The 23,410-nt window shown below is 37.0% G+C and overlaps 2 protein-coding genes across 2 annotated transcripts; both read right to left on the reverse strand.

Annotated features, from left to right (window-relative positions):
• Positions 1-2,157: 2,157 nt before the first annotated feature.
• On the reverse strand, positions 2,158-8,444 carry pdk2b (pyruvate dehydrogenase kinase 2b). Its single transcript, XM_084422735.1, has 11 exons — positions 7,991-8,444; positions 7,286-7,427; positions 5,526-5,597; positions 5,237-5,421; positions 4,950-5,039; positions 4,786-4,863; positions 4,604-4,680; positions 4,414-4,512; positions 3,696-3,806; positions 3,501-3,614; positions 2,158-2,971 (listed from the first exon to the last, which is right to left on the reverse strand). Exons 1-11 carry the CDS (start codon positions 8,106-8,108, stop codon positions 2,828-2,830), a joined length of 1,230 nt encoding a protein of 409 aa, XP_084278861.1. The 5' UTR covers positions 8,109-8,444; the 3' UTR covers positions 2,158-2,827.
• An 8,112-nt stretch (positions 8,445-16,556) lies between these two features.
• Positions 16,557-17,394, reverse strand: ft1 (alpha(1,3)fucosyltransferase gene 1; the record flags this gene model as incomplete). Its single annotated transcript, XM_084424269.1, is given in 4 exon segments — positions 16,557-16,578; positions 16,580-17,204; positions 17,207-17,267; positions 17,269-17,394. Coding segments are annotated over 4 exon segments (834 nt in total).
• Positions 17,395-23,410: the final 6,016 nt, after the last annotated feature.

Consider the following 23,410-nt stretch of genomic DNA (forward strand, 5'->3'; position numbering starts at 1 on the left):
TATATTATCAACTATATAAACTAACTTCACAACATTTACTTGCACTGAAATAGCAAGAAGTTTTCTTTTAGTTGCCCTTTTTCATAGACATCTCTTTCCTTGATGTGTAAATGCATTTAAATTCTGAATATTTTTCAATCTCGTAATATTCTGAAGTGAATAGTTTCACAGCATGTGATAGGCTGTTCGCTTACTGATGTCACACTTTCATGTGCACATGCTCCATAGTTATTTCCTAAACTAGGATCAAAGCCTGAGTTGACAAAGTTGATAATCAGCGTCATGGTACCAACAAATCCTGATTGGGTTGGTTTAGTTTTGTCAACTCAAATCTAATCTTCCTACCCTGAGTTTGTTCAACTTCCATCATGGTATACGGGCCCGTGGTTTAGTTATCTTTTTCTCTTCATATTTGATTTGTGGATTTTGCAACATAAACGTTGATGAACTGATCTCTATCATCCTGTTAAAAATAATCACAATAGCCTTAAAAGCCATGCCATTGTTGCTTTTTTCCAAACTATGGGCATCACTCAAGATTTAGAGAACCCATTCAAACAAGGTTAAACCATTTAAACCAGACTAGCATATGATCAACTAAACCCAACTCAAAAGTCTTTGGAAAGCCGCACAAATAATCTTTCTATCATCTTTTGCGTTCAAGTGCTCAGTTGCCCTGTCTAGTTTTGCATGCTGGGTGTAAGCGTTTACGTAAGGTGTGCATGCATGGATGCGTTTTGGGTCGTGTCCTTTCACGTCCCATCCGACTGCTTTTTATGACAGAGGCGTAACCGATTGCCATGGTTACTATCCCACAGTGAGGCCACCTGCCTAATCAAAGTAGGCTACTATATTTTACCTATATCAGCATAATCTTAATCATAGTCCATAAACAGGTCGGGTCAGACTGATAGAGAGCAGTACGTGGGCTGCATGCGTTGTGTTTCCAGCTCATTATTTAAGCCCTGTTCTCAGAAACACACCTTTGTTAAAGGGACAGTTCACCCAAAAATTAAAATCATCATTTGCTCACCTTCAAATTATTCCAAACTTGAATGAATTTCTTTCATCTGCTGAACACAAAAAAATATTTTTTTGAAGACTATGGATAACCAAACAGTTGATGGGCCCCATTGACTTCCATAGTATTATGGAAGTCAGTGGGGTCCATCAACTGTTTGGTTACCATCATTCTTCATATTATCTTCTTTTGTGTTCAACGGAAGAAAGAAACTAATACAGGTTTGGAACAACTTGAGGCTGAGTAAAAAGTTTAGGTCACTTTAACACCATGATACCCTGTATGAATTTTTTAACTTTCATATAAAATGAATCTATTATGCTCATAAAGCCTTTTTTTTTTCCCCACCAGGACAAGCAGGGCTAGCGGTGCTTTGAATGTTTGGAGGACCAAACCTCCCTGTTTGCACACGAAAATATAAAAATAAATAAATGTAAGCTATAGTAAATAAATATGGAAATAAAAGCAGGTGGTTATAAATAAATATTACAATAAACAAACACATTAAAAAAAGGAATATAAAAATACATGAAAACTGAAAGAGTTAACAAATAAAAGTTAAAAAGAATAAAAATAAATGTAAAAATAAATACAGAAAATAATTAAGAAATGAAAAAGTAATACAAAAAAATCTGGATGAAATTGAAGTCAAAATATTTTTTCTTTTCTTTTTTATATATGAAATAATGTGTAAATGTTTAAACTGTCTAAGATACAAATTAATGTGTTTATGATTATGCAAATTAATTAAAATAATATGATAAACAACATGCAACATTAAGCAACATAATGGACTGTTTTTCTATAGCTAAAAACCGAAAGTCCCACACGTCTCCACTTTTTGTCAGTATAGGCTGAATGGATGAACCCATCCATTTCAGGTCTTAAAGTCTCAACTATCCAGCTGATGAGTTGAATCAGGTGTGGTTTGAAAATGTGTGGGTGTTGGTGTGTTTTAAAGAACAGGGTTGGGAAACACTGATGCAGATTAGCTTGTTTTCTTAAACTGTGTGTGTGTGCACATTTTCCCGTACATCATGTTCTCGATTACACAATCACATATGCGTTAGTTTTTTTTTTTTTTTCGCTTAAATGCTTACAAATTCCTTGCAATAACAACAGCTTATGCATCGTGATGAAAAAATGATCAGATTTATTTCATTTATATAAAAATCTCAAACAACAAGGGTCCTTTTAACAAAGATAAATATTGTGGTCATTCATAAAACAATGAAACAAAACAGCACAGTGTTATTAATAGATATTAACATACATGCTTTTCTTATAATACTAAGTGTTAACCACACATCAAGTATGATTTCAAAACTTCCAGCATCTTTGGCCACAGCCTGCCTTTTTTTTTAATTGACACTTACGACAATCCATCCATTTTCTCCGACCTCTGAAATGTCTCATATCTCACCTATCCATTTCTTTTACTTTCAGTATTTTACTCCTTTGCAATACACAAACTTCTCTTCAGACTTCTGCAACATAACTTCCCACATGCATCTAATCACCTCTCGCCCCTCCAGGTCTTCACACTCTTCGTGCCTGATAGCTTTTGCTGAAAAACACCTACTTCAGCAGCACCACAGTAATAACTTACTTTTATACTAAGGAATCTACTGTTTGGCATCTTAAATTCTGGCCACATGCAGTTTAAGTGTTCCCAGACAACAATACTCGAAGAATATTGGGAAATGCCGTCATTGGTCCCTAGTTTGGTAGGGAATGCGAGCATTCACAACGGTGGCCTTTCTTGCAGACCTTTGTTATATCTTCAAGGCAACCAACTCCTGTGGTTCACTTTGCAGACTTGTACGCAGCCAAGTTCAGTGGCTCCTTGCTCGGGACGCACCAGTCATCAGCTTCCTGGTTGAATTTGTAATGCCGCAAGGCAGTCTTATTGAACACCGGAAGCTTCTCCACTGAATCTGTGGACAGGGCCTGTGGGCAGAAGACCGTCATTGTGGATTAATGATTTGAAGAGTGTAATTTAATGTCCAAAGTTAACAAGATGTTTTGCACAGGTACAAGCTCAACAAATAAGGTCAGTGTCAGAAAAACTCTCAGTATGATTGATCATCTCGCAGATCGTTTGAAATTTAACCTAAAATGCAGATTGTGTCATTGCTTACTCATTGTACCAAACCTGTATGACCTTCTTTCTTTTTTTATAACACAAAAGGAGAAGTTCAGCATAATGTTCGTTTTCATGGTAAACAGGGCAAAACAATTTTTTTTTTAAATAAAGGTTCCAAAATAGTGTTTTCGTATAGAAATGCCATAGAAGAACCATTTTTGGTTCCCCAAAGAACCTTTCAGTGAACAGTTCTCTAAGTGAAAAAGATTTTGTTTTCTGAAAACACATTTTAAGACCTTTTGAAGAGTGTGTGGGTTTGGAACAGCATGAGGATGAGTGAATGAACATCATTTCTACCTTTATGCAAACTAACCCTTTATGTTATGATCTTACCTTCAGCTGAATAACAGCATCCGTACCATAGCCCTCCATTGGATAAAGCTGGAGATCGCCTTGGAAGTAGCGTGCGTACAGGCGGGAGATGGGAAGGCCATGACCAAAGCCGGCCTGAGGGAATAACGGGGCAGGTTTGAAACATTTGTACACGACTGTTATTATGAAGTGTTAAAGAGTGTGCTATGCTCCTACCATTGGGGTCCGTTGGTGGTCACCAAGAGTAGGTCTGGGCGCCGTCGAATACATGTAGCTAAAAAGTCGATCAATCTTCCTGAAAGGAACGCCACCACCCCTGTCACTGATCTGGAACATGAAAAAGTGAACGTTTAGAGAACAATAATGTGTTTTTTGAGCTGCATTACATCAGATGACAAATATGTGTGGGTTGGGTCATTAAGACTAAGACTAAGGCAGGGTTCCTCAAACTCGGTCCTGGAGGGCCACTGTCCTGCACAGTGAGTTTCTAGTGATCCTGAAGACATTGATTAGCTTGCTCAGGTGTGTTTGATCAGTGTTGGAGCTAAACTCTGCAGGACAGCGGCCCTCCAGGACCGGGTTTGAGGAACCCTGGACTAAGAGATTGACTGTTGTATAAGTAGCATGGATATAGCATTTCAATGTCTGCTTTGTTGCGCTCTTTAGCCACCAAGCAGGGCAAAGGTCGACCGTATCGTTAATACTAGTCAAAGCTGATCTGGTTCATTTGAAAGTTGATCAATGGTGGTTTGAAAATTAATCTTTAGGAGAGTTTACATAACGTTATTATCAGTTATCGCTGGATCTAGGGCAGGTTGAGAAGAATGATTCAAACAAGGCGGTGGCGGCGTGACCTCACACAAGGTAATAGGTCGAGATAAAAATGATTCTCTCTGCCAAATTTCTCTTAAGACTTGAACTTTCATTTACGCACCTTGATTGACAGGTCCTGCCTGCCTAGAGCAACCTTGACTTTGATTGGTGGCAATGTGCTGCTTGTTTCATGATTCTCAACAGTAGCCCGCATTGCATTCTAGAGAGGGGGAGACATAAAAAATGATATATTTACAATCTATAATTATTTCTTCAATCCATGTGAATCTGAAATAAAGCACCATGTCTACCTTGAAGAGCTCAAAAACCATGTGGTAAAGATGAGAAGGAACGTAGGATATCTCGATTGGTTGCGACTTGTCTTTTGCTGCAACAGAGAACAAATATTATAAGACACAATGTAGTTTGTGAACATTAGGTTACTAGATGGAATGTGATTTGATGCATAGTCTGGAGAATGTCTGTTCCTCACCGTTTATCTCTGCAAGCTCCAGCTCAGGGGATCCGAGGTAATTCTGCTCACAGAGCATTCTGGCACACTCGTATGCATCTGAAGCAGAACACAGGGCATTAATGTTGCATTAGCACCTGTCGCTAGGGTAATATTTGTATTACAGTATGCACTAAAGCACTCACCTCTGATTACATCTGTGACGTCACAGCAGGAGTCAATGCATCCGATGCTGCTGGGATGTCCTGGATTTGTGGTGCCATCAAAGATCAGAGCTGGAGATAGAGCAGGAAACAAACGGGAACAGAGGGTTAGAGGTGCACTACATGCGGTAATCATTCTCGCATAGCCAGTGAATAATTGACTCAAACAGGAACAGGCCGGATTATTCAAGATCTAATGACCTGCGCATTTAAAGTGCTGACTTTAAGTGCTGACAGAAAGTCCAGGTATTAGGACAAGATTTACTTACTGTGCTGGTTGATGAGCATGCGAATGGAGATGCGGTTCATGTAAAAGCGGTCCAGAAAGTACTGAATGTTCTGACATGTCACAGGGTCTGCCCCAAATGCATCCCTATACTCAATGACACCCTGGGCCATGGTGGGTACCACATCATTGTGCCTGTTCCTAATGGTCACCAGAGCTTCCACAAAACTTTAGGGACAAAGAACAAAACAACACCATGAATCCTGCTGTTTTGTTTTAATACTACTGCTTTAATGTTCATGTTGGATGTGTATGTAGATTGAAGAACCTACTCTTCAAGAACTCTAGGGTCATTGGGACTCTTGTCTTGGAATTCTAGGATGTCAATCAGGCTTTGAACAAACCTGAGAAGGTAAGAGAGAGAAAACAAACAGGATGAAAGGTTAACTTGTACACTACCAAGATGGTGCAACCAATCAAGTAGACATCCAACCCGTCCACATCCAAGTGGGACCAAACCTGATTTGTTGAGGATTCCGATTGAACGGGTTTTCAGGCGTAAGGGTTGGTTTTAGGTTTGTTTCAGTACGCAAGTCCCAGATTAAAAGGGTTTTTTAGGCGTAAGGGTAGGTTTTGAGTGGGTTTCAGTGCGGTCTGTCATATAAGGAGTAAATGTGTAAGGGTTTTCTTGATGCTTCTTCCTTTCAAAGTTAATGAGGAAGCATGATTTTTCCCCTCCAAACCACTTCATCAGAAATCCTGCCCTGCACCTAATGTCATTGTTAAGTTTATAGTGACGGGCAGGTTTAGGGATCAGTGTTTGGTGTAGGAAATCAGTACTGTGATTGACATGACCAATAAAATTGTAAGAATTGGCTGCAGGAAAGAATAAATCACAACGTATTTGGACATGAGCGTGGCTTCTTCACTTGGATGTGGGCCGGGTTGGATGCTTTTCAGTTATTTTGCTGTTTTTGTTTGTTTGTTCTGTTTAGTCCTTATTTTCTTATCTTGATACTTTTTTTTATGTTATTCTTAAATGTTATTATGAGTCTTATTATATGTGTGTGCTGAAAGCTTCAATACCAAGGTAAATTCCTTATGTGAGAGTCAGAGTTTGTCTCCAATAAGACCCTCCACCCACAATGTTTGACAAATTTAGCATTTCTAAGAACTCACCAGTGTTGTTTTATTAACTAAATGTTATTATTGTTAACTAAAATCATAAAATAAAGTACTGAAATAAAGCTCAAATTAAATAAAATATAAATATTAGATTAGCAAGTACTAAAATGATTAAAACTGAAATAAAATAAATGAATGCTAATTGAAAAAAAACATAAATATTATTATTAAAATATCAATGAATACTATTATAGTAGTAGCCTATACAAATAATACTAAAATAACACTGGCTCTCACATAGAGTATTATAATATAATATTTGTATTTTAGATATTCTTTTGAATATGAAATGACTTTTCCCCCCTGCTTTGTTTATAAAATGTTACCACCACTCCCTCCTCCTCGCGTTGCGGTAACACATGTGTACAGTAGAACATACTGTTCTCGAAAACAAGTCTGCGCGTCACAGCTATACGTTGCACCTTCTCAAATTTCACTTTCTGAAGTTAACCGCCATATCCGTTGCATAATCGTCCCCTCAGACAGCCTTCTAGTAAACAAGTGACACTAGTGTCTGTATTAATATATATATATATATATATATATATATATATATATATATATATATATATATATATATATATATATATATATAACAGCACAGGATGAAGCTCTGTACTTTAATCTTCAGAGTGGTGTAACGTATCGAGGCTTAGAAGATTCTTCGAAAACTTCAGGCTGGGGAACTAGGGCAAAGTTCATCGTTCACTTAGGACAAGTTACATAATGCACGCGTGAAAAATACACCATTTTAATGGGTTAATGTGTTCAGCAATGTATTAGATAATACTTTGACATGATTCATCTTTTTCTTTTATGTCTGTTTACTCAAACTATAAGACACTTTTTTTTTTTTTTGGTCTTTTTTTTTTTTTTTTTTGTCTGATACTCCAAAACATGAACTTACCAGCTGCGAACTAGCTGAACGGACTGTGTCATTATCAGTTGGTCAGGTAAAAGGTTGATCTCCTTCAAACTGTTACTTAGTCTCACGGGAAGCTCTTGTCTGATGAAAGCGAAAGATGTTTTCTCGCAAGCATTTGTGGATCCTGCAAAGAGAACGTGACAGAAACATCAGCGATAAACTAACTGGAATAACAGCAAGAACAAACGTAAATCCTATGTATTGAACAGCAATTAGCCTACTGAATGACTTACAAGTTATTTGTGTTTTTTTATCTGTCAGTAATTTATTTTGAGGTTCGTTTCGTGCACACATTATAGGCTATTTTGGCGTCCCTATAGCACAAGCTAAAATATTTAAAATATTTTTAACAATACATTTTAGCATTTTTGACATAAACCTATAATAAAGTTACAAATAATGTCAGTCCGCTAACAGCGAAATGTTACTATGGTTACCCCATCAGTTGAACGCGTTCACGGGCGTTAAGCACATTCTACGATAGAGTTTGTTGTTGAAACTTTTTTTTTATAAAGTATAATTATATATATAATTTTTACATAAAGATATCATTCAAATTATCTAAAAATAAAAATAATTTATCATCTATCCTTGCAAAGCACGTGCATATGGCAAATGTCATTACTATTCATCGTTTGCACACAACAACAACAACAACAACGAAAAACATTTTAAAATTAAACTCACCGAAATCCAGAAACTGCTTCATTGACAACGGCGATGGAGAAAATTTCGCGTAGTAATCGATATGTTTTGGTACATTTAGCATAGCAGCATTCCTCATTATAAATCTTACAAACTTCATCTTGGAAAACCTTAATATCTGAACTAAAAACAAAAACAAACGTTGTCAATGTACAAAACAAAGACGTGTATCTAAAAGTTATATCCTCGTGTGAATTTCTTTATTCAGTCTGGGTCTGTCTTGAGCCCTGGCGTTCACAACTCTTTAAAGTTTGCGTTCTTGCACAGTGACACGCCTACATTATTACGTCGATGTCGATGGTGACCAATCGGACAGAGGAAACGGGGTACACGTCAACGCTCAAGATCGCGATCAACAACGTGTTTTGCCTTGCACCTTAGCTTGCATCTGCGTGATGTTTGTGCTGCTACATGGAAAATCACACGACACGACAGCATCACAACTAGACGACCCATAAAAGATGATACAGTCAGCTGGACATTACGAGGTCAGGCTTCACCCATCACCCAGTTGGACCCGAGTACAGGAATTTATCATTGAGAGAAGCGGCAACGCAGCCTGAAAAATAAATAAATAAAAAACACTGAAAAATTAGGCTGCCAATACAAGCATTACAAAATCCACTAGGCATATTTAAAAATGATACAATACAGTGATGCATCATAGAAATGTGCAATATGCAATAATGACCTGAGTAACTGGTAAGAGTAACAGGTCAGAGTAAACCAGTACGGATTTGATGTCCCATGATGAGGTGACTTCATATGCACGTAAATGAAAAGGAATCAAATGAATGACAAAAGTGAATGAGAGCATTGACCTTGTTTTAGTACACACACACACACACACACACACACACACACACACACACACACACACACACACACACACACACACACACACACACACACACACACACACACACACACACACACACATTATGTTAAAATGTATGGTTTGCTATCTTTCTTTAAAACAAATGTTACTTGTTCTGATCATTTTGTTATTTTAACACATTCATTTAAGTTTAAGTGTGACTTAAAGGGGTTGGTTCACCCAAAAATGAAAATTATCCCATAATTTACTGACACTCAAGCCATCCTATGTGTTTATGACTTTCTTCTTTCAGTCAAACACAATCAGAGTCCCATTATAAAATCCCATTATAAAGCTTGGAAGAGCCAGCATATATTTCTTTATATAACTTTATATAACAGTTGTGTTTGCTGAAAGAAGTAAGTCGTATACACTTAGGACGGCTTGAGGGTGAGCAAATTATGGGATAATTTTCATTTTTGGGTGAACTAACCCTTTATATGTCCATATCATTTTGGGGGCCACTGTGCATTATTGATATACATATACATATATATATATATATATATATATATATATAATTTATAAAAACATAAAATATGCAGCTTTTATTCACTTGTTATAAAGGATAAAACATCTGAAGAGCTTTTAATCATTCGTCACAAACATTTAAAGGAATAAAACAGGTCTAGATAGTGTGACTTCCTTACAGATGAAAGGAAAAACACTTCAATTCAGAGATATCAATCACTGCAGTATAGACTGAACTGGATTGGCCTTCTGAGATGTGAAACACACTGCAGTAAACAAGACTATATGCTGGAAAACAGATTGCATAAACGTCTCACGACTGCTCCCTAGAGGAGGAAGTTAGACGAACAAATGACAGCCGTCCAGTATAGCTTGTTGCTAGTCCAAGACATGATCTACAAGCTTGCATAAGTGAGAAACCAGGTACCATGTTTCAAAACAACCACCAGTTTAAACTGGTCATAAGTCAGTGTGAGCTAGACAACTGGACTATTTACACAATCATCACATAACCCTTTAAGATGAGTCCATTTTCGACTAATAGTTCATTATTTTTTTGTCTTTTTATGCCCTGAAAATTAGGCTAATCTTGAGATAAAGTAAACGCTTCTGCATCTGCTTTGTTATTCTGGCGGCTTCTGCAAACACACAGCCTGAACAAAAGAGCCTAGAGAAATTAAAAAGGATCACCAAATAAAACTGAATAACATTTCATTGATGAACTAACAGAGCAGAGCGGTTATGCAGAACGGAGTCCGGATGCCTTTTCATTTTATTTTATTTATTGCATCCTTATGTGGATAAACCTTGTTTTCGAGAACAACTGATTTGTTTTGTATTTTTGAAATTCAATTAAAAAATGAGGAATTTAATAAAAATTTCCGCATTGATTGCACTTCAAAGCTTTAACTTTCCCCATCAATATACACCATGACAAAACCCAACATTTTTCTTAACCTTTTTTTTTTTTTTTTTTTTTGATAAACCAACAGGATATGAGCCATATGGGCTTTGTAATATATTATTTAACTGTAAATAACAGGATCCATGCTTAGGCCTATGCAGTAAAATAACCGAGCAGTGAAGAAACGTCAGCTTTAAAATTTGAGTAATGGGTCTTTGGCAATTGTCAGCAAATAATTAGTTAATTAACTTAAATTAACATCTAATTGCTGACAAGAGATATAGTATTCCCTGTGAAATGTTTGCCTGGACCACAAAACCAGTCACATGGCTCAATTTTTTTTTAGAAATGTTTCTTGAGCAGCAAATCAGCATATTAGAATGATTTCTGAAGGATCATGTGACACTGAAATTGGAGTAATGGAGCTTTGCAAGGAATTGCACAGGAATTGCAATTGAATTACATTTGAAATAGGCTACATTAAAATATAAAATGTTATTTTTAATTGTAGTAATATTTTACAATATTTCATACTTTGTACTTTATATAAAAATAATCTGTTTAATCTGTACTTTTATCAAATAAATGCTTTGGTAAGCTTAAGACACTTCACAGCCAGAAATGTCTCCAGTGGAGCTGCAGAGGGCAGTATAATATGGATATTACAATTGATATGCTATTGCAGGGGACAATAGGTAGCAGAAAAAAAATAAAATAATATATATATATATATATATATATAAATATATAAATATATATATATATATATATATATATATATATATATTTACAGAAATCAGCAGAATTGAATCCACTAAACACAAACTCGGGATTTTACACAAAATTATGATAATTCACTGTATTTCAGTAAGACATCGGATAAATCCGAAAGTGTGTTTTATTTTATTTTAAAGCAAAACGACTATGACAAATAAGACAATAATAAATAGCCTACAAGTCCTGGCCATTGGGTTTTGTGCGTACAATGGGAATAAAAACCTTTTTTTTTCTTTTTTTTTTTACTAAAACAGATGTTATTATGTCGATCTATAGCCAATATTATTATTTATTTGCCCGAGCGTATCTAAGCAATACATTTTCATATCTCTTCTCTGCTGGGTATTTTATTCATTTTATTATATTATATTTGCACAGATTAACAGCAGTGAATTTTTATGGTTATGCACCTAGCCTATAGTGTTAATATTTGAAACTATTTTTATCCCGTACATAAGCAGATTAAAACATGAACACGCAATGCGGGGGTGGGTGGATAAACAGCTAATTACGAGGCTGAATCCAGCTTCTTATTCGCTGCTTCTTATTGACGCTATCCGTTCCACCTTAAATGACACGAACTTCCGCGTTTGCTGGCTTCTTGACGCTCAACTTAGGGACCGTGTGGTTTTGCTTTTTTTTTTTACGCCTTAGGGTTAAAAAAAAGGTCAAAACTGCTTAAAATTTGGATTTCGTTAGAGTAGCAGTAGCCTATAATGGGATAATGTCCACTTTAACGCACCCTCTGAGGCTGCCGAGAAACAGCGCCACGAATTGTGCAGAAAATGCAATATGCGGCTCTTTGTGCAATGTGTAAAGTGCCATGTTCAAAGTTTCATAAAAAAAAAAAAAAAAAAAAATCTACTGTAAAAAATGCTTAGAGTTTGAATTTCGTTAGAAGAGTATCTCTGTTATAATGGGCTTATGTCCACCCTGAGGCGGCTGAGAAACAGCACCGCGTGAAATGGGCTGAATGTATGATTGGCGGTTCTTTTTGCATTGTGTAATGTCAAGTTCAAAACTTCATAAAAATAATAATTCTACAGTTAAAACTGCTTAAAATGTGGATTTCGTAAGAGTAGCTCTACTATAATTGGCTCATGTCCACTTTAACGCACCCTCTGAGGCTGCCGAGAAACAGCGCCGCGAAATGTGCAGAAAATGCAATAGGCGGCTCTTTGTGCATTGTGTAATGTGTCAAATTCAAAGCTTCATAAAAACACAATTCCACAGTAAAAACTGCTTAAAGTTTGGATTTCGTTAGAAGAGTATCTCTACTATAATGGGCTTACGTCCACTTTAACGCACCCTCTGAGGCGGCTGAGAAACAGCACCGCGAAAAGGGCTGAATGTATGATAGGCGGTTCTTTTTGCATTGTGTGTAGGCTAATGTCAAGTTCAAGGCTTCATAAACAAAAAAAATTACAGTAATAATTGCTCAAAATTTAGATTTCGTTAGAGTAGTAGCTCTACTATAATTGTCTCATGTCCACTTTAACGTACCCTCTGAGACTGCCGAGAAACAGCACAGTGAAATTGGCAGAAAATGCAATAGGCGGCTCATTGTGCATTGTGTAAAGTGCCAAGTTCAAAGCTTCATGAAAAAAAAATTCTACAGTAAAAAGTGCCTAAAATGAGTAATTCGTTAGCTCTACTATAATGGGCTTATGTCCACTTTAACGCACCCTCTGAGGCAGCGAGAAACAGCACCGATGGGCAATTGTGCATTGTGTAAAGTGCCATGTTCAAAGCTTCCTTAAAAAATTTATTCTGCAGTAAAAAGTGCTTAGAGTTTGTATAGCATTTTATGAGATGATATCAGAAAGTACAGTTATAAGATACCACAAATTATAGTAGGCTATTTACAAATATCATATGCATTTAAGCAAAAATGTATGTGCATGTTAAAGCAATGATAAAATGATAATTTTGTATAATCATCCATGTTTGATGTTCTGGAATCCTTGCAGGGGTAGGTTTCATCTATTCAAAGGTGCTGGGTCATCTGAAGTCTTCATAAGAGGCATTGGATCCAAGCTGGAGCATAATCTGTAGTTACCTCGTGGTATTGAAATCTGTAATAATTGTTTTAATATTTTTTTATACAATTGATTTACAAATGCATTCAAGTTATGTTATCTGCAATAATTAAAGAATTTTTATTTTAATATTTTTAAATATTTTATGTGTTATGTTGTTATGTACCTTTCAAAATAGTTTATTATTATTTTCTGAAAATAGAAACAATACAAACAGGGTCCCTAAAAAGTGTGAATAAGTGAAAAACCACATGGTCTAAATTGAGCTGATGACAATAATTAAAATAATACTGTAGCCTAATTATATTTGTGCCTTTATATTTTTACAGTCCATTTTCGCTGATATATCAGTGTTATTTGCATTTAAACATTGTATAGCCGATTATTCTTTTATTCTGAAAATAGACACAAAAGTAACACAAACGCGAAAAAGAGAAAAACCGCAAGCTCCCTAAGCAACAGCGCGGCAAAAATGACGTCATTGCGGTGTGGGCGGTCGTTCACGCAAGACTCCATTTCGCTTGGCGGTGTGCACGACTTTTGTTTTTGTGTAACAGCGCGCGCGGCTCCACATCCGAACACAACTTCGAGCCGAATCTGGCCGAGCTCGAACTTCTCACAACACCGGCACCCAGTTTGCACGTTTAAATGAGTTGCTTACATTTAAAAAATGAGCATACAATAGCATAAAAAGTATTTTTAATGAACATAAAGGTCCATGTTTAATAAAAATGTTCACGAAACTTAATGAAATGTTTAATGAAATTATAAAATATGTAAGAGATCGTTAATTTAGTTATATAGTATACACATTCTCATATCCATATATTTTGTTTTATAGGCCTTTATCGCATCACATTTTTTTTTTGTTTAGTTTAAAAACATAAACAACTTTACAGAAGAATAATGATGTTAGTGCACCTGTCGCTCAGATCATTTTTGCAGAACTTATAGTCACATAAAGATCAGGGAAAGATACCATGGTTGTATCTTTCAACAATGAACAATCATGAAAAAAAAAAACACATAAATATCATGGGGTTGTGTACATCATAATATAAGAATACACAAGGGAAAAACGCACAATGACGAGGTTAAATATCTTTGAATAATTCATCATAATACATAAAGGAAATGCATTTTTTGTTTGCTATTTATAAGCCTGAGGGATAAAATGAGAGTTAAATTCAACAAGAAAAAGAAGAAAACTATGGAGATTTAAGCGACCTTTGCTTGTGGGCCAACATTTTTGCATATAATAGGAAGACATTAAAAACATATTAAAGAGATGCCGATTTCGGGGTTTCGTAATAAAAAATTATATCTTTCGCATTCATACTTAACGAGATCAGGCTATAAAGTACCTACTCTTTTAGCGCTTGTTAAGTAGGCTAAGTCTACTTATTGAAATTAAGTACCTACTCGGTGAGTATACGGTTTCGGACACAGCCAATGTATGCAGAAGTTGTAACACTTCCTGTTTCCCTTTTTTTTCGCCATAAATTCGTTTCAAAGCCATGGCCAAACTGTTCGAGATATCAAAAAGCCGTCCTCAATTTAGCATCATCAATGTATTGGCTTCATGCTGACCATGTTTGGTGGCAATTATGAATTGCCTAGGAGGAAATTCCTTTCAGGGCATGGGCCCTAAATAATCCTTAGGAAAACAATTGGGCCCTCTGCACATTTATAATTGTGGCTTCATACTTTTTGTGGTCAAATGGAACTTGAACCACTTGGCTTCTAAACTGTGTTTTGTCTGTCAATCATGTTTTTTCAGATGTTACCCAAGATAATTCTCTTTCTCTCCAGTCATCACATTATTCTTAATCCAGAGTGGCAACTGGCGAGGCGCTTCTCAAACGAGCCTATTGAGAAACGGCCTTAGTAAACGTTTAAGGAAGTGACAGAAGCAGCAAGAGCAGCCAATGTGAATCTGGGGGAAGAAAACTAGGCTGTTTCAGTTTATTAAACTTCTTATTTTTAATAAAGTACTTCTTACTAACAATCTTATTTATTCATGTTTGTAAAGTTACATCAAAAACAGCTTTAACTTGTGCCATCTCGCCTGTCAGATATTTCATAGATGCAAACTCGATCCTCACCTTTCGGTGAAAATTCACCTTTTTGAGAACGAAATAGGTCACCTTTAGGAGTTTTCGCTGCAAAGTACATCACCTGGATCATTGGTCTGAATGGTTGAAGGACAATCCAGTTGTGTACAGAATCATTTGAACTATGCCCATTGATCACCGCTCTTGTGCAGTAGAAAATACAGAGCAGACTCCCCAGACTAATGTTCAATCTTAAAAGATTGAGCTCGGTCTGGTGATAGTGTCGTAGATTTTTCCCTAAAACTAACCAGCCTAAGTCCTATCTCATCTGACCTAAGTCTACCTGGGCCTATAATATTTGTACTCTAGCGCGTCTACACATCGACGTCGGCTGAGTACAACCCAAATTTAGTCGTCTGTCTAGTTTCAGTTCCCAAATGTTTTATTTATACACTTACACAATCAAAGTAAAAGGGGTATGGCAACACAACATACAACATTCAAAAACACAGGACATAATGTTTTAGTACATTGTGTTTCAAAGTGTTATCATGTTAGGCCTGAAAAAGGAAGTAAGGTTAGATGTTAGAGAAATGGTTAGTTTGATATACAGTTTACTATTTTATCTATAAAAAATCTACCACAATAGCCAGACTAATCTAATCAGTCAATATAGTCTTAAAAAGCCTGTGCATAGCAATTTATCATTTATAATATGAGTTTGGCCGAATCTTGATTCATTCTTGATTTTGGTAAAAAAAAGAGAAAAAACAGAAGAAATTTCATGAAAAGTGAGTCTTGGACATACAAGGTAATAAAAAAGAAAGAAAAAAAGAAACGTGTGTGACCATCACAGCTAATAACAACTGTCAAATGGGAGTAAAAATCAACTGTGGAGGGTAACAATGTCGAATCACTAGGCAATTTGGTGGCAGCCACAGCAGCCATTTTCTTTACACTGTAGCCTACTGTTTTTTTAAAGTTCAGGCGACCACATAGATGTTTTTATTTTTTATACCATAAATTTCAAACGTTTTTTTTACAGTGGTATAATTCACACATGATTAAGCAGTCTATCAATCTCTCTCCAATAATTGCATTAGCTCTATAATTACGTTTTGGAATTAGCAACGGAAACTTGGGATGAGATACATAAGAAATTATTACACACAAGAGCATTTTAAGGACAAAAACCTGACAAATGTCTTGAAATAAAACATAACCATAGTACAAGCAGAATATTTATTACATTCTGCAGAAAAAATAAAAAATAAATACAAATTTTTAATCCCTGCCCCAAACAGGTATAAAAGAACATCATTTTCCATTAATTTATAATGGTTTGTGTAACGTAATGGTAAATGTAACGTTTATTTACTCATGACTTCCCGCCACTGGTCAGTCAGCATTGTTTTAAAATGCCCCTCTAACCCCAGTACCAGCTGTTGATCTTTGACCACACTGTAGTGCTTATTCCTTCTAATATGATCACAAATCCGACAGGCATGGTCAAGACCGAATGATGTTCCCTTCGAAACAAAATGCTCTCTCCAGGTGAAGTACTGCCTGTACTGGTCCTCGTTTTGGTCCATGAGTTTCAGATGATCTGCCAGTTCTTTTGGGGATGGAAAGTCATCCACATAGATGAAGGCTTCACTTGGTATGAACTGCTCATAGTTCTCTCTCGGTGGGCCAATAATGACAGGAACGGTACCAATCGCAAGAGGGTTGAACAGCTTCTCAGTCATGTAGTCTCTATGAATGGAATTCTCAAACGACAAGTAGAATTTGCAACTGATCATCAAATTTATATAATCATCATTATTAATTTGTTTGTTGAATTGGACTTCCACATCAATGTATTTCACTAACTCAGTAAAGTATTGTGAACGTCTAAAGCTTGGATTATAGTGACATACTACCCAGCAAACTAATTTATCCTTCTCTGTGAGCCAACCGTAAGGTACTGGAATATCTGAATCCCGGCAGTAACTTGAAGTCAGATTAAACAGATCCTTTAGCAGGGGATGTGAAACTGAATTACTTGGAGACTCCATATTCCACCATATCCAAGTCGTGGAAGTTTCGGCATGTTGGATAAATCCCCACTGATATCTCTATGATGAAACATAACCCGTGTGTGCTTGGTTAAACAGATTCCTGTCATCTGTTAAACGACAGCCATGGATATTGAAAGCCGAACTGCAGGGTCCTAAGCCAAAACTAACACCAAAAGGCCACATCCAGATCAATAATGGTTTCATCTTTGTAATGTGAAACTCTATATCAGGTGTGAGGCCACAGGTAACACTGAACACATAAACACTGGTAATATGCAGAAAGAGTTAAAAAATCGCCACACCTGTCTGCAATGATGAAAACACCACTCTTATAACACTCGGCCAATCATTAATTCATTATTACAACAGCAAAAAGTCAAATGAAAAACCGCTACCATGGCTTTTTTATAATATTATATATATATATATATATATACAGTGGGTACGGAAAGTATTCAGACCCCCTTAAATTTTTCACTCTTTGTTATATTGCAGCCATTTGCTAAAATCATTTAAGTTAATTTTTTTTCCTCATTATTGTACACACAGCACCCCACATTGACAGAAAAACACAGAATTGTTGACATTTTTGCACATTTATTAAAAAAGAAAAACTGAAATATCACATGGTCCTAAGTATTCAGACCCTTTGCTCAGTATTTAGTAGAAGCACCCTTTTGATCTAATACAGCCATGAGTCTTTTTGGGAAAGATGCAACAAGTTTTTCACACCTGGATTTGGGTATCCTCTGCCATTCCTCCTTGCAGATCCTCTCCAGTTCTGTCAGGTTGGATGGTAAACGTTGGTGGACAGCCATTTTCAGGTCTCTCCAGAGATGCTCAATTGGGTTTAAGTCAGGGCTCTGGCTGGGCCATTCAAGAACAGTCACGGAGTTGTTGTGAAGCCACTCCTTCGTTATTTTAGCTGTGTGCTTAGGGTCATTGTCTTGTTGGAAGGTGAACCTTCGGCCCAGTCTGAGGTCCAGAGCACTCTGGAGAAGGTTTTCGTCCAGGATATCCCTGTACTTGGCCGCATTCATCTTTCCCTCGATTGCAACCAGTCGTCCTGTCCCTGCAGCTGAAAAACACCCCCACAGCATGATGCTGCCACCACCATGCTTCACTGTTGAGACTGTATTGGACAGGTGATGAGCAGTGCCTGGTTTTCTCCACACGTACCGCTTAGAATTAAGGCCAAAAAGTTCTATCTTGGTCTCATCAGACCAGAGAATCTTATTTATCACCATCTTGGAGTCCTTCAGGTGTGCTTTCATGTGTCTTGCACTGAGGAGAGGCTTCCGTCGGGCCACTCTGCCAAAAAGCCCCGACTGGTGGATGGCTGCAGTGATGGTTGACTTACTACAACTTTCTCCCATCTCCCGACTGCATCTCTGGAGCTCAGCCACAGTGATCTTTGGGTTCTTCTTTACCTCTCTCACCAAGGCTCTTCTCCCCCGATAGCTCAGTTTGGCCGGACGGCCAGCTCTAGGAAGGGTTCTGGTCTTCCCAAACGTCTTCCATTTAAGGATTATGGAGGCCACTGTGCTCTTAGGAACCTTAAGTGCAGCAGAAATTTTTTTGTAACCTTGGCCAGATCTGTGCCTTGCCACAATTCTGTCTTCAGGCAGTTCCTTTGACCTCATGATTCTCATTTGCTCTGACATGCACTGTGAGCTGTAAGGTCTTATATAGACAGGTGTGTGGCTTTCCTAATCAAGTCCAATCAGTGTAATCAAACACAGCTGGACTCAAATGAAGGTGTAGAACCATCTCAAGGATGATCAGAAGAAATGGACAGCACCTGAGTTAAATATATGAGTGTCACAGCAAAGGGTCTGAATACTTAGGACCATGTGATATTTCAGTTTTTCTTTTTTAATAAATGTAAAACTTAAATGTAAAACTTAAATGATTTTAGTATAGTATCAATAGTATCAAATGTAGCACTAAGATCGAGTAACACTAATAGAGAGATACAACCACGATCGGATGATAAGAGCAAATCATTTGTGACTCTGACGAGAGCTGTCTCGGTACTATGGTATGGTCTAAATCCTGACTGGAAATCCTAGCAGATATCATTTCTTTCTAAAAAGGAACATCGTTGTGAGGATACCGCCTTTTCTAGTATCTTTGACAGAAAAGGTAGATTCGAGATCGGCCTGTAATTGACTAATTTTGTAGGATCAAGTTGCGTTTTTTTAACAAGCAGGTTAATCATAGCCAGCTTAAAAGTTTTTGGCACGTATCCTAATGGCAAAGATGAATTAATGATATTAAGAAGAGGATCTATGACCTCTGGAAGCATCTCTTTCAGTAGCTTAGTCTGTATAGGGTCTAACATACATGTTGTCGATTTAGATGATTTAACGAGTTTAATGAATTCTTCCTCTTCTATAGCAATGAATGAATAAAATTTTTCCTTAGGGAGACTACAATGCACTGCCTTATGCGATACTGTAGTAGACGGTTGCATGGTTATAATTTTCTCCCTGATATTATCAATCTTATAAGTGAAGAAGTTCATAAAGTCATTACTGCTGTGTTGCTTGGAAACTTAGTTTTGCCACTGTTTCAAATAAATACCTAGGGTTTTTGTTTATTTTCTTCTAATAGGGTTGAAAAATAAGCAGATCTAGCAGCTTTAAGGCCTCTCTGTATGCAATCGAGCTCTCTTTCCATGAAATGTCTTCGCTCTTCTGCAGAATTTCAACGGCATCAACATTGATTCCGTGTGATAATATTAGATCTAGAGTATGATTACGACAATGAGTTGGTCCTGACACATGTTGTCTAACTCCAATAGAGTTAAGAATGTCTTTAAATGCCAATCCCAATGCATCTTTTTTGTTATCCACATGTATATTAAACCCTTATGTGCTGTTGGGGATGTTTTCATCCACTATGGGGTATTTTTTAGTCTAAATTTGGCCATAACTTTTTCTGTGTTTCAGCAAATTGAATGATTTTTGGTGACAAATCTTATTTTGACACATATTTTGGGAAAATGCTTTGAAATTTTTCAAAAACTCAACAGTACACTGTGGGCAAATTCACTACCCTTTCGTTATGTTTCGTGGCTGAAAACAGCCACTACTTTAAACTGCTGTAAAAATGTATCAGATAAATATTTTTTTCAATTTTTTTTGCATGAATCTATTAATCAACCTCAGTCCTGCACAAAAATATTAAATGTTTAAAAAAAATTCAGGATTTTAACTCTTTAATTGCCAAATTCGTAAATGATGTCACTGATTTGGGGGAAAAAAAACACACAAAATTACTCATTTTCAATATAAAATGTGATTGTGGACTGGATTTTTTTTTTCCTTTTATCACAGTCTTGGACATGTCAAAGATTAGAAACAACATTGGTTTGGATGCATTGTTAGTTTTTGTGCAGCATCAGATTTTAACTTTTTCTCCCTCATTTACTGTTCGTGGCTGTTTTTGCCCCATTGACTTCCATTATAACCACATTTTTTGATTGCAAAGCCATGACACCATATAATCATGCATTTTTCATTGTTGGTGGTTTTCCCTGTTGGGAAGAGGTAAAATTTGTAATTTTTACTGTTGATAACCAGGTGGAACCATTAACCCTTTAGATAGGCCTGTGCAAAAAAAAGCTTAGTTTCTGGCTTTTACATGGAGTTATATGGAGTTTATAAGGAGTATAATAGCATAATAAAGTGTGTGTGTGTGTGTGTGTGTGTGTGTGTGTGTGTGTGTGTGTACACTCACCTTGATGCGTCTGAGAAAATCAAAATATGCACCTCAGCTCTCAGAACTACATGGAGTAAACAAAAAAAAAGTAAGTGTATTTATGCATCTGCTGCCTTTTGATGGTGAGAAATGCAGACTAAACAAAAACAAAGCAAGTGGATTTAAACGCGTGCATGCAAGCCTGCTGGTCATTTGATGGTGAGAAGAGCAGCAAGCAACATGAGAAAGGGCTTGACTTGTAGTGAAGTTTTAGAGATGATTATGCAGCCTGACCCTTCCAGCGAGCTGCAGGATGTATCGTCTTCTCCCTCTGACACCACAGACTCAGGAGTCTCAGATCCTGATTTGGATGTGGCACCCTCATCATCCTCTCTAGCTTCCACTGAAGGCGAGGAGGATTCGGAGGATCCTGGATCTGGGTGGATTGGGAGAAACGGCGAAGTGTGGTTTTCCACTAACGCGGAGACAACTCCCTTTCTTCAGCCTGCCAGAGGCGTGACTCCAGGGCCGATGCGCTATGCCTTCGCAAGGGTCCAGAACATGGATTCCGTGTTCAATCTGTTTTTTACGGAGGAGATGATTGACCTCATTGTCAGCATGACTTGCGTCAACACATACATGTTTGTACAGTAATACAAACATGTATGACTATGCCTTGTGATGGCACAGCGCGTCGGCCCTGGAGTCACGCCTCTGGCAGGCTGAAGAAAGGGAGTTGTCTCCGCGTTAGTGGAAAACCACACTTCGCCGTTTCTCCCAATCCACCCAGATCCAGGATCCTCCGAATCCTCCTCGCCTTCAGTGGAAGCTAAAGAGGATGATGAGGGTGCCACATCCAAATCAGGATCTGACTCTCCTGAGTCTGTGGTGTCAGAGGGAGAAGACGATACATCCTGCAGCTCGCTGGAAGGGTCAGGCTGCATAATCATCTCTAAAACTTCACTACAAGTCAAGCCCTTTCTCATGTTGCTTGCTGTTCTTCTCACCATCAAATGACCAGCAGGCTTGCATGCACGCGTTTAAATCCACTTGCTTTGTTTTTGTTTAGTCTGCATTTCTCACCATCAAAAGGCAGCAGATGCATAAATACACTTACTTTGTTTTTGTTTACTCCATGTAGATCTGAGAGCTGAGGTGCATATTTTGATTTTCTCAGACGCATCAAGGTGAGTTCACACACATACACACACACACACACACACACACACACACACACACACACACACACACACACACACACACACACACACACACACACACACACACACACACACACACACTTTATTATGCTATTATACTCCTTATAAACTCCATATAACTCCATGTAAAAGCCAGAAACTAAGCTTTTTTTTGCACAGGCCTATCTAAAGGGTTAATGGTTCCACCTGGTTATCAACAGTAAAAATTACTAATTTTACCTCTTCCCAACAGGGAAAACCACCAACAATGAAAAATGCATGATTATATGGTGTCATGGCTTTGCAATCAAAAAATGTGGTTATAATGGAAGTCAATGGGGCAAAAACAGCCACGAACAGTAAATGAGGGAGAAAAAGTTAAAATCTGATGCTGCACAAAAACTAACAATGCATCCAAACCAATGTTGTTTCTAATCTTTGACATGTCCAAGACTGTGATAAAAGGTAAAAAAAAATACAGTCCACAATCACATTTTATATTGAAAATGAGTAATTTTGTGTTTTTTCCCCCCCCCAAATCAGTGACATCATTTACGAATTTGGCAATTAAAGAGTTAAAATCCTGAATTTTTTTTAAACATTTAATATTTTTGAGCAGGACAGAGGTTGATTAATAGATTCATGCAAAAAAAATTGAAAAAAATATTTATCTGATACATTTTTACAGCAGTTTAAAGTAGTGGCTGTTTTCAGCCACGAAACAAAACGAAAGGTAGTAAATTGAAACAATGCACAAGGGTTAAAATCACCAACAATTAGGACTTTATCTGCAACCAATACTAACACTGATAGAAAGTCAGCAAATTCTTTGATAAAGTCTGTATGGTGCCCTGGTGGCCTGTACAGTAGCCAGCACAAATCTCAAAGGTGATTTATCATTTACACTATATATTGCTATATTAAGCACCAACACTTCAAAAGAATTATATTTGAAACTAGACTTCTTAGTAATTCTGAAAATACGACTAAAAATTACAGCAACACCTCCCCCTTTGCCTTTCAGACGAGGTTCATGTTTCTAACAGTAATCTTGGTGGGTGGACTCATTTAAAGTAATGTAATCGTTTGGTTTTAGCCAGGTTTCTGTCAAACACAGCACATTTAGATTATAGTCTGTAATCATATAATTTGCAATAAGTGCTTTTGAAGTAAGGGATCTAATATTCAGCAACCCAAACTTTATCATTTGATCTGAGGATGATATGAGAATTTACTGAAAGGCTACCAGTGTAACTAAGTTCATTAAATACATTCGGAATATGCACACGTTCATTCTTAATCCTATGCCTAATATG

This window comes from Rutilus rutilus, assembly GCF_951802725.1.
Source record: "Rutilus rutilus genome assembly, chromosome: 11".
NCBI classification, from domain to species: Eukaryota; Metazoa; Chordata; class Actinopteri; order Cypriniformes; family Leuciscidae; genus Rutilus; species Rutilus rutilus.